General features: G+C 53.7%; 2 protein-coding genes across 2 annotated transcripts; one reads left to right on the forward strand and one right to left on the reverse strand.

Moving 5' to 3' along the window:
* Positions 1 to 33: 33 nt before the first annotated feature.
* On the forward strand, positions 34 to 3662 carry QC762_601570 (uncharacterized protein; the record flags this gene model as incomplete). Its single annotated transcript, XM_062891856.1, has 3 exons — positions 34 to 743; positions 836 to 3258; positions 3413 to 3662. The coding sequence occupies exons 1-3, from the start codon at positions 624 to 626 to the stop codon at positions 3660 to 3662; spliced, it is 2793 nt and encodes a 930-aa protein (XP_062740632.1). The 5' UTR covers positions 34 to 623.
* A 937-nt stretch (positions 3663 to 4599) lies between these two features.
* QC762_601560 (uncharacterized protein) lies at positions 4600 to 9304 on the reverse strand (the record flags this gene model as incomplete). The annotated part of the gene is made up of 2 exons (XM_062891855.1): positions 7860 to 9304; positions 4600 to 7799 (listed from the first exon to the last, which is right to left on the reverse strand). The coding sequence occupies exons 1-2, from the start codon at positions 8263 to 8265 to the stop codon at positions 4600 to 4602; spliced, it is 3606 nt and encodes a 1201-aa protein (XP_062740633.1). The 5' UTR covers positions 8266 to 9304.
* Positions 9305 to 13468: the final 4164 nt, after the last annotated feature.

A 13468-nucleotide genomic window follows, 5' to 3' on the forward strand; every position in this document is an offset into this window, starting at 1 on the left:
GGGGCCATTTTCAGGGCATGCATCGCCCGTTGAAACACGCCCCAAGACCGTGAACCATTAGCGCGTCATTCAGCCTCGAGTTTGTCATCCATCCATCTGTCCAGTGGTGACTCGCCTCGGCCTTCTCTCCCCCTCCTCTGCCCCTGACCGCCTTGACATACCCCACCGGTCCCTGACGTTCTTCTAGAACTTTGAACTACCTAACAGCAGAACTCAGATAACCCTCGTTTCAGGATCACTGCCCACTCTCGCCTTCACCAGACGATACGACGACGACGTCCGGTATTGCTTTTCTAGCGGACCGCATCCTGTCATCTCTGATTTGCCGATCTGGGACCCGACCACCACTAGCAACCCACACCACACACGTTCACTTCGCAGTCCCAGGCACCAGACGACGACCTGACTTTCCACAAACAACAACAACAACAACTACAACAACCAAAACTACCGTCGACAACTCTTGAAGAAACGTAGCCACACAGACGCTCGCTTCTGCCGATATCGCCGCCCTCGCCGCCGCTTTTTTTTTTTTTTTTTTTTTTTAACTTTTTCAACACCCGCATCTGCTTTTCCTTCCATGAACTTGCGCTTCCCGGGAGCGCGGGAAGCGGACTGCCATCATGTCGAACGCAAATAGCATCAAGGTCGTGGCTCGGTTTCGCCCGCAAAATCGGGTAGAAATCGAGTCTGGCGGTCAGCCCATTGTCACCTTTCAAGGCCCAGACACCTGCACTGTCGATGTGAGTACACCACAACGCATTGTTGCTGCTTCGAGGCCGCGCACCGCCACCCGGCATATCTGCATCTGTGCTAATATGCAACGCTTCTCCAGTCCAAGGAAGCGCAGGGCTCCTTCACGTTTGACCGTGTCTTTGATATGTCATGCAAGCAATCAGACATTTTCGACTTTTCCATCAAGCCCACCGTCGACGATATCCTCAACGGTTACAATGGTACCGTCTTCGCCTATGGTCAGACCGGTGCCGGTAAATCGTACACCATGATGGGTACCAACATCGACGACGAAAGTGGAAAGGGTGTGATTCCAAGAATCATCGAGCAGATTTTCTCCCAGATCATGTCGAGCCCGGCCAATATCGAGTATACAGTGCGCGTCAGCTACATGGAGATCTACATGGAGCGCATCCGCGATCTGTTGCAGCCACAAAACGACAACCTACCAGTCCACGAGGAGAAGAGCAGGGGTGTCTACGTCAAGGGGCTGCTGGAGATTTACGTATCGAGTGTGCAGGAAGTCTTCGAAGTGATGAGGAGAGGCGGCAACGCCAGAGCTGTCGCGGCGACCAACATGAACCAGGAGTCTTCTCGATCGCATTCCATCTTCGTCGTCACCATCACCCAAAAGAATGTCGAAACCGGCTCGGCCAAGAGTGGTCAGCTCTTCTTGGTCGATTTGGCCGGTAGTGAAAAGGTTGGCAAGACGGGCGCCAGCGGACAAACGCTGGAGGAAGCCAAAAAGATCAACAAGAGTTTGAGTGCCCTCGGCATGGTCATCAACGCCCTGACGGACGGCAAATCATCACACGTTCCCTACAGAGACTCAAAACTCACCCGTATTCTACAGGAATCTCTGGGTGGTAACAGTCGGACGACCCTCATTATCAACTGCTCCCCTTCCAGTTACAACGATGCCGAGACACTCAGCACGCTCCGTTTCGGCATGCGCGCCAAATCCATCAAAAACAAGGCCAAGGTCAACGCCGAGCTCAGCCCTGCCGAACTCAAGCAAATGGTGGCCAAGGCCAAGAACCAAATCACAACCTTTGAGAATTACATTGCCGACCTGCAGAGCGAAGTTCAGTTATGGCGTGCCGGCGACGCCGTGCCAAAGGAGAGGTGGGTCCCACCCCTTTTGGAAGACAGAGTATCAGGCACAAAGGCAGACTCAAGGCCGGCCCGGCCCGCAACGCCTTCCCGATTACTGGAGCGTACCGGCGCTGAAACGCCTTCTGCTGCCGAGAGATCTGGGACACCAAGCCTCCCTCTGGACAAGGATGAACGAGAAGAGTTCTTGCGCCGGGAGAATGAGCTCCAGGACCAGCTTGCCGAAAAGGAGACACATGCTGCCGCCATTGGGAGACAACTCCGTGAGACAAAGGAGGAGCTTGCCATCATCAAGGAGCACGATGGAAAGCTCGGAAAGGAAAACGAAAGGTTGATCAGCGAGTCTAACGAGTTCAAGATGCAGCTGGAAAGGTTAGCATTCGAGAACAAGGAGGCTCAGATCACCATGGACGGGCTCAAGGATGCCAACTCGGAGCTTACCGCCGAGCTGGACGAGCTCAAGCAGCAGATGCTTGACATGAAGATGAGCGCCAAAGAGACCAGTGCCGTCCTGGATGAGAAGGAGAAGAAGAAGGCGGAGAAGATGGCCAAGATGCTTGCCGGCTTCGATCTCAGCGGGGATGTGTTTAGCGACAACGAGCGATCCGTCGCCGATGCAATCGCGCAACTAGACGCCCTCTTCGAGATTGCCTCGAGTGGCGACCCTGTCCCCCCTGACGACCTCAAGGCCCTCAGGGAGAAGCTCTTGGAGGTGCAGGGTTTCGTACGACAGGCCGAGCTGTCTAGCTTCAGTGCTGCCTCCACCGAGGCCGAAGTGCAAAAGAGACAGGAGCTGGAGGCCAAGCTGACTGCTCTCCAACAAGAGCACGAGGACATCCTGTCCAGGAACCTGGATGAGGCCGACAAGGAGGAGGTTAAGGCCCTTCTCGCCAAGACGCTGTCCGACAAGTCCAGCACACAAGCCGAGCTCGTCGAGGGTCTCCGGACCGACCTCAACGTCCGCGTGGCAGAGAACGAGAAGCTCAAGGCTCTCGTTGATGACCTCCAACGCCGGGTCAAGTCCAACGGGGCGGTGCCCATGGCCAACGGCAAGACGGTGCAGCAGCAGCTGGCTGAGTTTGACGTGATGAAGAAGAGTCTCATGCGCGACCTCCAGAACCGGTGCGAGCGCGTGGTGGAGCTCGAAATCTCCTTGGATGAGACTCGCGAGCAGTACAACAATGTGCTCCGGAGCAGCAACAACCGGGCACAGCAGAAGAAGATGGCGTTTCTGGAGCGCAACCTGGAGCAGCTCACGCAGGTGCAGAGGCAGCTGGTGGAGCAGAACTCGGCGCTGAAGAAGGAGGTGGCGATTGCGGAGCGCAAGCTGATTGCGCGCAACGAGAGGATCCAGAGCTTGGAGAGCTTGCTGCAGGAGAGCCAGGAGAAGATGGCGCAGGCGAACCACAAGTGCGTTCCTTCTACCTATGATGTTGTTGTTGATGATTATTGTTGTGTTTGCACACTTAAAAAGCAGCGGCCGAGAACGGACACGATCTCGGTCTCGGTGCACAACCCGTTTGCGAGGGCGATGTATATACTAATCACTTTTGTACTGCTACAGATTCGAGGTGCAGCTCGCCGCCGTCAAAGACCGGCTCGAGGCGGCGAAGGCCGGAAGCACAAGGGGGCTGGGTTCGCCGACTGGCCTCGGTGGCTTCAACATTGGCAGCCGAATCGCCAAGCCGCTTCGTGGCGGAGGTGACAACAATACTACGACGACTGTTTCTAGTAATCCTACGATTGCCAGCTTGCAGCAGCAGAATGCTCCGGTTGAGAATAAGAGGTCGAGCTGGTTTTTTAACAAGTCGTAGATTTGACGAGGGGAGAAGGGGGGATGGTTCGAGGGTGAGATGGAGCCGGAAGTGATGATGATGATGACGATGATGATGGTTACAGGGGGTAAGTAACGGTGTGTGTGTGGAGTTGATGATGAGTAAGGGGAGGGGTGGTAAAGGGCAGGGGGGTGGTAAAGGGCAGGGGGGTGGTAAAGGGCAGGGGGGTGGTAAATATCTGGACAAACGGTTGGTTTGGATGTTGATGATGACTTATGTGGGGAAATAACTAGTACAAAATTGGGAGGAAGAGAGGAAAGGGAAGGGAAGTGAAAGGTATAAATTTGATGATTGATGTAGACATATAGAAGGGGAAGAAAGGGGAGAGGGAGGTGGCCAGGATGTTGGTAAATATGAAATATGAACTTTGCATGGAATGGACATGGTGGGCATAAAGGCAGGCATTATTTGGCTTTGGCTCTTGGCTTTCACATGTGTGTGTGTGTGTGTGTGTGTGAATACGGATGAAATGATCTGCGCAGTTTGAGAGTTATACCCTGCCTTCCTTTTTTTTCTTTTCTCGTGTCATGTTTATTCCATGTTTCAGTCAAATCGTGTTGAGAGTAATCAGATAGCAATCACACCTTTCTGGGCCATCGCCGTGACACCATCTCCCTTTCCCAAAACATCGTACAGTTGTTCCAAAGAGCTGAAAGAAATACCTCGACACATTCAATACAACTCATCCAAATCACAAAAGTTTACACAGCTTATGAGAAAGACTATGTAAATTACACACCAAGATCTATATAAAAAATAAAAAAACAGACAAAAAGCTACACCCCCTACAAAAATAACGCTGGGGAAAAAAACACAGCAGAACTAATCATCAGTCTCCTCAAAGAAACCCCTTTATCAGAAAAAAAGAAAAAAAAAAGGAACACCTCAAACTAACCACCATTCCACACCCTCCTCTTCAAGCCCTCCCCTTCCCCTTCCCCTTCACCTCCAAAGCAGGAAACTCCTCCTCCTCCTCCTCCCCCTCCCTCTCCCACTCCCCTTTCACCACCCCTTCCTCCCTCTCCTCCCCCAACCTCCTCAACCTCTCCTCCTCCTCCAACATACTCAACCTCAATGCCAACACCAAATCATCATCCATCTCCCCGTCACCACCACCACCGCCCAAGTCAACAACACTGTTGACCCCACTAACCCCGTTATACCCATACATCTTATCTACCATCGCATTCGATCCACTCCCACCACCCCCACCCCCATTCGTAACCCCCTTCCCCTTATCCTTCTTCCCCCTCCCATTAGGTTTCTTAACCACCACCTGAAACTCTTGATACATCTCCAGATCCTCCTCACTCTGATTCTGCCCAACCGGAGAATAGCAATCAGTCACCTGCCCCGAAGAATCCCCCCCGCTCTCCAAAAGCGACAACCTAATCGCCCTCTGCATCTGCGCCTCGAAATCGTCCTCCGTCGTCTCCTCTGGCAAAGGAGCCAAAACCACAGAGGAAGAACTCGCCAACGCGGCAGTGGCAACACCACCATTGGAAATGCTCGGTTCAGGGGTGATGGTCTCAGCAGTGCGGCTGCTACTGCGGCCACTGCTGCTCCCATCCAACGACCCCAAATCGGCATTCGATCCACTGGCCGTGTCACTTGCGCTGAAGCGGCGCTGTTCATCCAAAAGAAGCGACTCTTCCGAGATCATCTGGGCATACTGCAGCGCTTCCTCCTCGGTGAGCTCAGCAAGACCGACACCAAACCGCTTGCGGAGACGGTCGAGTTCCTTGGAGCGGTGTTCCTGCTCCCTGCGCATCTCTGCCGCTTCAGCCGCAATGTACGAGTCAACACCGGCACCATCACGGCGACCAGCCAGCCGCCCGTGAACATCATTGTGACGATGGCGACGCTTGCGTCCAGTTACTTGGTTGGTAGAGCTGTAGGTCCAGTATCGCAGAAATGTACCAAACGCAAGGACACCACGCAAGGCCGTTGGGTCAGGGTCCAAAAAAATGGCACCGACCTTGTAGAAGTTGGCGTGTTGGAGAGCAGGGTTCGATTGGAGGATGTGGCGTGGAATGCGTCCCGAGGGTCTGGCGTTGAGCGTTCTTATGGGCTCAAGCGTCGAGGCCAGAGGGTCCCATGCTTGCACGAGCCCGTCACTACCTCCGTGAACTACATACAACGCCGACACACCCAGACTGGAGATCTCAGGCGAGTCGGTCTGAATGACTCTCACCGGCTTCACCACGGGGGACGCGTCTCGCGCATTCCACAGCACAATCGACCCGGTGCTGGTGCCAATGGCCAACAAGCGCGCGCGGCGGCCCGGAATCTCACCCGAAGCATGCCTAGAAGTAGGCGTGCCAGGAGGGTCAGCGAGCTGCGAGCCAGAATGCAGAGGATCTTCGAAAGGCGCCATGACCGCAAAGGTGGACAGGTCCATGGAGCTCGCCGTAATCTCGGTACTGGCATTGCTCTTGAAAGTGAACTCGGTGAGCTTCCATTCCTCAGAGTCCGGTTTTGCGGTATTCTCCTCGGTTCGAGGAGTGTTCAGACCAGAGCCGACAGGTGTTTTGCCTGGTCCATTTGGAACCACCTGATCACCAAAAATGGACGAATGAAAAGGCTGAGCCAGAGGTGTCGTCGGCCCTGAAGGCGTAGTCACCAGAGGCCGACTCTCTGCCCGGACAAGCCTGAGGACAGATGCCTGTTCGCCCCTGCCATGACCCATGGTGACCACAAAAATGCCTTCCCCAGCTCTGTTTTCATCCCCCCCAGCAAAGTCGACCTCGAGCTTGCGCAGCATGTCCCAGCCGAGGCACGCCTTCCGCCAATGTTCAGGCTTGTACCGAAAGAACTTTTCGATTTCCTTGGACTCAGCAATGATCTGGTCTTTGTTCAATCTCATAGAATTGCAAGGTGATCGGGGTGAGTAAGAGCCACGGACGACGTTCCTATCAAACTCGTCAGGTCTAGCCGTACGGCGAGTGGCCTCGATGAGTTCCCAGTAGGCAGTCCGACCAGAGTACCAGGCGTGCCTGACCATCTGTTCGAGCTTGCCTTTGACCAAGGGCGGCGTGGGAACATCCCGAAGGTAGAATACCTCACCCAACGCGTTCAAAGCAACGGCCCAAACTCGACCCAGAGCTTTGCGCTTCAAGCTGTAGTTATCATCCACCTTGATGTCGACAACGGGAACACCTGGGCAGAGAACCCAGCGAGCGGTCATGTCGCCCTTGGAAAACCGAGGCCCAGTTGAGTCAATGCCCAGTGTGTAAGCAGTTACAACACCGAGCGTAGAACCAGTCATGATGCCAACCATGGAGTTTGTCACCTGCATGGGGTTGGGCGTCTTGGCAATCCAAACAGCAGAGACGGCCTCCATGAGCTCCGGTATCTTGGGAATCTCAGGTTCCATGTCAATAATGACATCGTCCTGGCCCAGATACTTGCCACGCAAGTCTCCAGCACCCTTGAAGTACACCCGGCCACCAGGAAAGCCTTCTCCACCAACCAATCCATACTGCTGGCTCACATCCAAAATATTTGGAACCGCAGCCAGGCCGTCATCCAGACCCCAAAAGTCAAGGTCGGGGAAAACCTCATCCAACTGCTGAAACGAAAAGGGGTCGTCGAGCCCGACCTTGTCCAGTCGACCCGTAGTCGGATCGCTGGCCGTGGCGATACCGAGGTCGCGAGAGCCATGAATGACCTTGGGTCCTTGCCTGCCACCAGTGAAGTTGGCATGAACGGTCGATATCATCCACGGCAGTTTCGAATTGTACGTCAACACAGCACCGGACTTCTTCTGGCTGGCTTTCGTAGACGTCCCAACACCACCAATACCCGGCTTTCCACGAACCACGCTCCTGAGCAGACGAGTGCGCAACAAGTACTCGCTGCGCCACGAGGCAGACGTGGTCAGCCGAGTGAAGAATCGAACCTCGGACCTGATGACATCATGGTGAGATTCGCCCTCCTGTTCCTTTTGACCAGACTTCCTCGATTCTGCCAGGGCATCACGCCCAGGGAAGTATCGCAGGAAGGCAGTCCGCCAGGCATAAGGGGTCGTAACAAGCGCATAAAACCGCTTCGACACTAAAGCCACAGCGCCGTGTGAGTCGGGATGGAGGTGGGAGAGGACTTGGGTCAGGAGTTCTACGCGGTGGTCAAAGTCAGCCGCCGGCACCTACGGCTGGGGGCACAGTATCAACCAACCATTGGGAAAGTCAGTCAGCTGGGCACTCTTGAAGGGCACGCCATTGCTGGTGGGCTTCGAGTCGGAAGCCGGGCGAGGACTCTGACGGTTCGAGAGCATCACTGATGATGCATTTTCATATTCCGAGATGCGCTGGCCGGCGACCAGCTCATAGCTTGGAGCAGTATCAACATCAACTTCAACACCAACGACGTTCAGTCGGTCCAGCTTGTGGTCGAGCTCGCTGACGTCAAGCTCGCTGCCCCGCGCACCCGGAGAGGGGCTCCGAGCAGGGCACGGGGACTGGCTGCCTGGCCGAGGCTGAGAGCTGGGGCGACGTATGCCATGTTGGGAGGCGGTGGACGGAGTAGAGTCGGTGGGTTTGTGAGTCTCGCTGTTTGAAACTTCAGAAAGCCCTGATTGCATAAACCTAGTTTTCCGTGGGAGCCAAGAGGGGGTTCGTTCGGCTGTGCAAGTTCAGGTAGCACAGTCGTTGAGAGTAGTGAGAGAGTGAGATGTGCGGATAGCGTGCGTGGTATCGCGGTGATGCTTGGCTCTAACGGTATTTCCTTGTCGTCGCGGCAATTGATTTCAGAGTGACGTGTTTCTGGAGAGAGAGAGAGAGAGAGATTTTTCGCGTCGCCAACTTCGGCCGTTGCGCTGTGGGTGAGTTCGGGAGAGTCGCAACGTCCAATTGGCAGGTGGCCCGACCGGGAATCCGCCGGATGCCCACGGGGGCGCTCTTCTTGGCAACGTTTAATATCGGAAGCTATCCGAGCACCAAGGTAAAAAGCCATCCTTCAATTCTCAACTCCAAAACATTCGAAATTGAGAATATGGAAATTCGATTCTTCAACAACTGGTGATGCCGAACAAGCAGTCCCTCCATCATCCAACGTCTCACTTGACAGCACAGACCTTCAACCTCCTGTTATGAAAGCTGCCTGCCGCCATGACTAGAAGCCTGCCTTCCTGCTTCCCCTATCAACATTACACTAATATCCGTACTATCAAACAAGGACCAACACGTCAGTCACCGCCCCTTGAAGCTCATCCCCCGTGCTTTATCCACACCATAGTATCAGCCAAAATGGATCCCCTTCTCGGATCACATCCCGAAAGCTCACTATGGAGCTTCAACACGGCGGCATCAACAGATTTTCCCCCATCGCTGGCACCGTTTGAACAGAAACCCCCGCCCGACTCCGACGTCCCTTCCATTTCTGCTATGTCAGCGGCTCAGAGGAACAACGTTGACCCTCTGCTTTCTCGCCCACTTCTCTAAACCACCAGTCTAAACTATAGGGGTCATGTAGGTATCTCACCTCTCATGATGGCATCCAAGCATAAGAGCGATCATTCCAGCTCCCAACTTCGTATATGTAGATTACGAGGCATGCTCGATAGACATCGGAGCGATCACTTGCTTGCTTGCTTGCTTGTCCGCAGGTCATCTTGATTTTATTCATACCGTTTTCAAGAGTGTGGACATGCACGCGGAACAATCTCCAATTTCTCAACGGTCACCCAACACAACCCTCCAAGTCTCACCCCTTCTCCACTGAGACATATGGCCCACCGCAACTGTGAAAAAGTGATATATCACATATCCGAATCCGGAGTATGGGATGTTGTGTTTTGCAGCCAGAAATCAGAGACAAATATCCGACACCACGCAGAAGAGACCGGCCCGATAGGATTTTCTTTGCTTGGAAGAAGCACGCATTGCACAAATCATGCAGGATACGTGCCATCCCGTTCATACACACATGTTATGCTATGCTATGGCTTCCCTACCTCAAACCTGGACCAACAACAAGCACAACAAGCTTTGTGATGAGCTGGCAGTCCAATATCCCGCACGAAACGTATCCCTTCCATGGTTCAGTAGACAGTGGATAGCCAGCCAGCTAGGCATGCGGTCATCTGCGGGCCGCCCCTTGAAAATTCCCACACTTGTTGCTCGCTCCGAGCGGACAGGCTCAAGTCTTCCGCTGTTCCCCGGCCGGCCAGCCGGTGGGAGATTCCCATAGATGGTGTTATCACCGACAACCGTCTCCATAGAACTAGTTAGCCTGTCGGGTTTTACAAAAATGTGATTACCTAACCCCCGTCTTGAACCCCCTCCCCCCCAACCCAAGCCAAAACCACTATCACACAAAACCTCCCACCACTATTGAACTGCCAAACTTCCCTAGATAGAAAGCTTGGTTTAGAGGACCGTCCAATCTACCAAATCAGGCCATTTTGCCAGGTTGTTCCTTTCCTTGCTTCTCTACAGGAGGAGCCTTGTCACCGACCAGTCAAACCTAGCACAAAGGGGTAATTAACCCCCTGTGGTGCTGGCACGCCCATTCCCTGAGGTCTGTAATGTCAATCAACCGCGGTAATGAACACTCACTCCCTCACTGACTCAAGAACCCCCCCCAGGGGGGCAAAACCTGACGACGACTGCTGCTGCTACGTGGGAATAAAACGGGGGAAAAAAAAGTAACAGGTATGTAAAACGGGACCTTGTCCACTCCTCCTTCCGACCATCCGACCATCACAAAACAAGAGAGCACATACCACCTGCTCATTTCACACCCAACCCCCTCTCTCTCAAAGGGAAAAAAAAAATATGATAGAGAAAAAAAAAAGCGGGAGGATTTTGACACCCGGGGGGTCTTCCCGTCTCTTCGCCCCCCTCCACCCCCCTCGCCAGATCACCTAGCCCCCCAAAACTTCTGCTGTATGGGAACATATTCTTTCTTTTGGTCAGGTTTGTTGTTGATCTCTCCTGTCGACTTCGGTGAAGTGCAGCCACCCTCCCTCTTCCAAGAAGCAGGTTATGAGGATGACATGTGTGTGTAGCCCTCGTCCGACAACCGGACACCGATATCCATCTGCACGTCGTCCTACCCTAAAAGTACTTGCCTACTTTGCTGCTTGTGCCATCCCCGAGAGAGACACCAACACACAGACGTAACCAAACCCATCATCATTGACAATCCCAACCGACCGGTCGGCTACCTACCGTTACTCCGTACCTTGAGCACAACAAAAAGTTGTGTATCTCTAAAAATCTCGCCCTTTCGAAAAAGTCGTCAACACACACACACACACACATCGGTAGGTTTCCGGAAAAGTAAAAGCAGCGACCACAGGCTTGCTCCCAGCTTCAATCCCAATCATCGTTCTAGAAAAGGTGAGCAAAAAAGCCCCTAGATAAAAAGAAAGCTGCAACCCTTTCTGCATCAAGACGCATTAGTCCATCACCAGCAGTCCACTGTGTCCATTGTGTCCACAGTACCAAGCAAAAAGGAAACAGGATCACAACAACAGGGGCCGGGGAAGCAAGACAGGACAGCACTTCTTGCAGCTGCTTTCTCAGAAAGAAAAAGACTGCCATTCCAATTGGTGTGGGTAGCATCGACTTGCCTCCGCGGCACCAAATATTGGGCAAGGGTTTGTTAGGTAGATGGTTGAGATGGGTAGTCAAAAAGTCTTGGGAGTCAGTAGTCACATATCTGTAATCCTTGGAAAAACCCCATGAGAAAACGAAAAAAAAAAAACCATCACAAATTCTTATTAACGGCCCACTTTCTGGTGATCAACCAAACAAAAAAAAAAAAAAAAAAAAGGACCACGCAAAAAAAAAAAAAGAAAGAAAGAAACTTACCCGCAAGTACAACCCTGGCTCCGCTGTTGTCGGATGATGCGCGTCTCGTCTCGAGAGATCACCGTCCTGGCCAGTGCGTCCCGTGGTCCCGTAGTGCTAAATGTTCGGCAGGTGGACCAACCCTCCCCTGGGGAATGGTGGGACGAAAGAGTGTCATTGGGCGTTTCGATCATCCCGTTCCCCTTGCTGCTCGAGGGGTCCGGTCCTTTCTTCCCCGTGAGCCCATCTGGAAAGTCATGCCAGTTGCTGCCGTCTTCTTGATGAAAAAAAAAAATAGCTTGATATCTTTCGCCACAGCAAACCATGATTACTGTGTTGTTCCCAGATTTGCGGTCGATTCTGCAGCTCTCAGAGTCGTATTTTCATGTGGTGAACCGCTGCGTGAAATGGAAATCAGGTTCAACCAAGTCCAGAGGGTGTCACTTGGCGAGGTTCCGGCGTGTGCTTCCGGCAAGCCGAGTGAGGGGTAATCGCTGTTGTGTGTGCATCGGGGCAACATCAACAAAGCAGGATTAGACCACTGCCGGGGCTTGCTTGCTTCTGGTAGCATTTCGAATGGAGAAAATAAACGGTGAAAGCTGGCTTCGGGGCGGTCCTTGAGCCCGTCTCTTTTGCTGGTGATGATGGCTGCGGGTTTGGTCGAATGATGGTGATGCATGGCGCTCGAAAATGCCGTCGCATCGGGATGGAAAAGTTGCCTGACACCGGCCCTCGAATCCCGCAGGGTGACGTGGTGAGAGGAGCTTGTCTCATCAGCTCGATCCCCGCAGCGAGCGAAGCGGTGAAAAACCCAGGCCACCACACAGGCCGAAAGACCACTGGGACCCGACAGCCTGGGACGAGCACCTCCACCACCGCCAACTGTTGGATTGCCGCAGCAGGTTAGACTACACAACACTATCTCGGTTGGGAGGCCAGCGGGCTTTTGTCCAAAACCAACTCATCACTCTTTTGTTGCTGCTTCTTTGACGCGGTGTGATAATTGAATGCGACCTTCTCGTGGAAGGAATTCCAAAAAGACCTCGGCCCCACTTCGGTTTTGATTTTCTTCAAGCAACAGCAAGGAAGCCAAGGTTCCAGCCCGTCGGTGCCAGTGGAATCCTCAAAGCGGGGGCGCGTTCCATATTCTAGAGTGAGCGGCCCATCCCGTCCACAAGCTCCGTTTTGGACAACGGCGAATGGACGCCGCCCTCTGCCCACTGCACATCCATCGGCATCAAAAACCACACCATGACGGCATTACAAAACGAGACCCTTGAAACGAAGGAACTGGGTCCATCCTCTTGACAGGCAATCGGATCTCAACCGGCAGTTTTTGTTTTGTCAGACTGTCAAGGGCCCGAACGAACGACCAGCTGTTGCTGAGGCTGGTGCTGTGCTTGGCAGCATGGAAAAGCAGCTGTCTGGCGGACTTACCGACAAAACTTGTCGTGCCGGCGAGACGAGACACTGCGGAGCACAATTTGTAAGGCAGCGTAGATCACGCCAGCCGCAGCGGTCCATCAGTCGTCCTCGTGGCTCTTCGGTTGGTTGCAAGGTTGCGGCCGTCTGTCGACTGCTGTTTCTGGTAATGTAGATTGACGCGGACGGACATGCTGCGATGGCAACGTTTCGCCGGCGACTCGGTTGTGATATCTGCAGTGTGTGTCCCTCTGTCTGTGTCGTGTCAGCACTCAACTTCCATGTCCCCAGCGCTGTGGGGGGCGCTAAATCGCGCAAAACCGATCCCTGGGGGAAACGGAGGGTGCGGCCCGGATTGGTTGGAGGGTTTTTTATCCGGTATTTCGGGACACTCGACGTCGGCGCCAATAAGCACCATCTTGTCTACACACCAGCACATGCAGTCGAGACTTATTGCAGGTCGCTGCTTGGTAGACAGGTACCTGCCAGAGAGCCGGGCCAAGCGTGCCAACCAGCTGTTCGCATGGCTCCCAGAGACATGTCACCCATTAGCTTGCACTAGGCTGT

This window comes from Podospora pseudocomata, chromosome 6 (assembly GCF_035222375.1).
Source record: "Podospora pseudocomata strain CBS 415.72m chromosome 6, whole genome shotgun sequence".
NCBI lineage: Eukaryota > Fungi > Ascomycota > Sordariomycetes > Sordariales > Podosporaceae > Podospora > Podospora pseudocomata.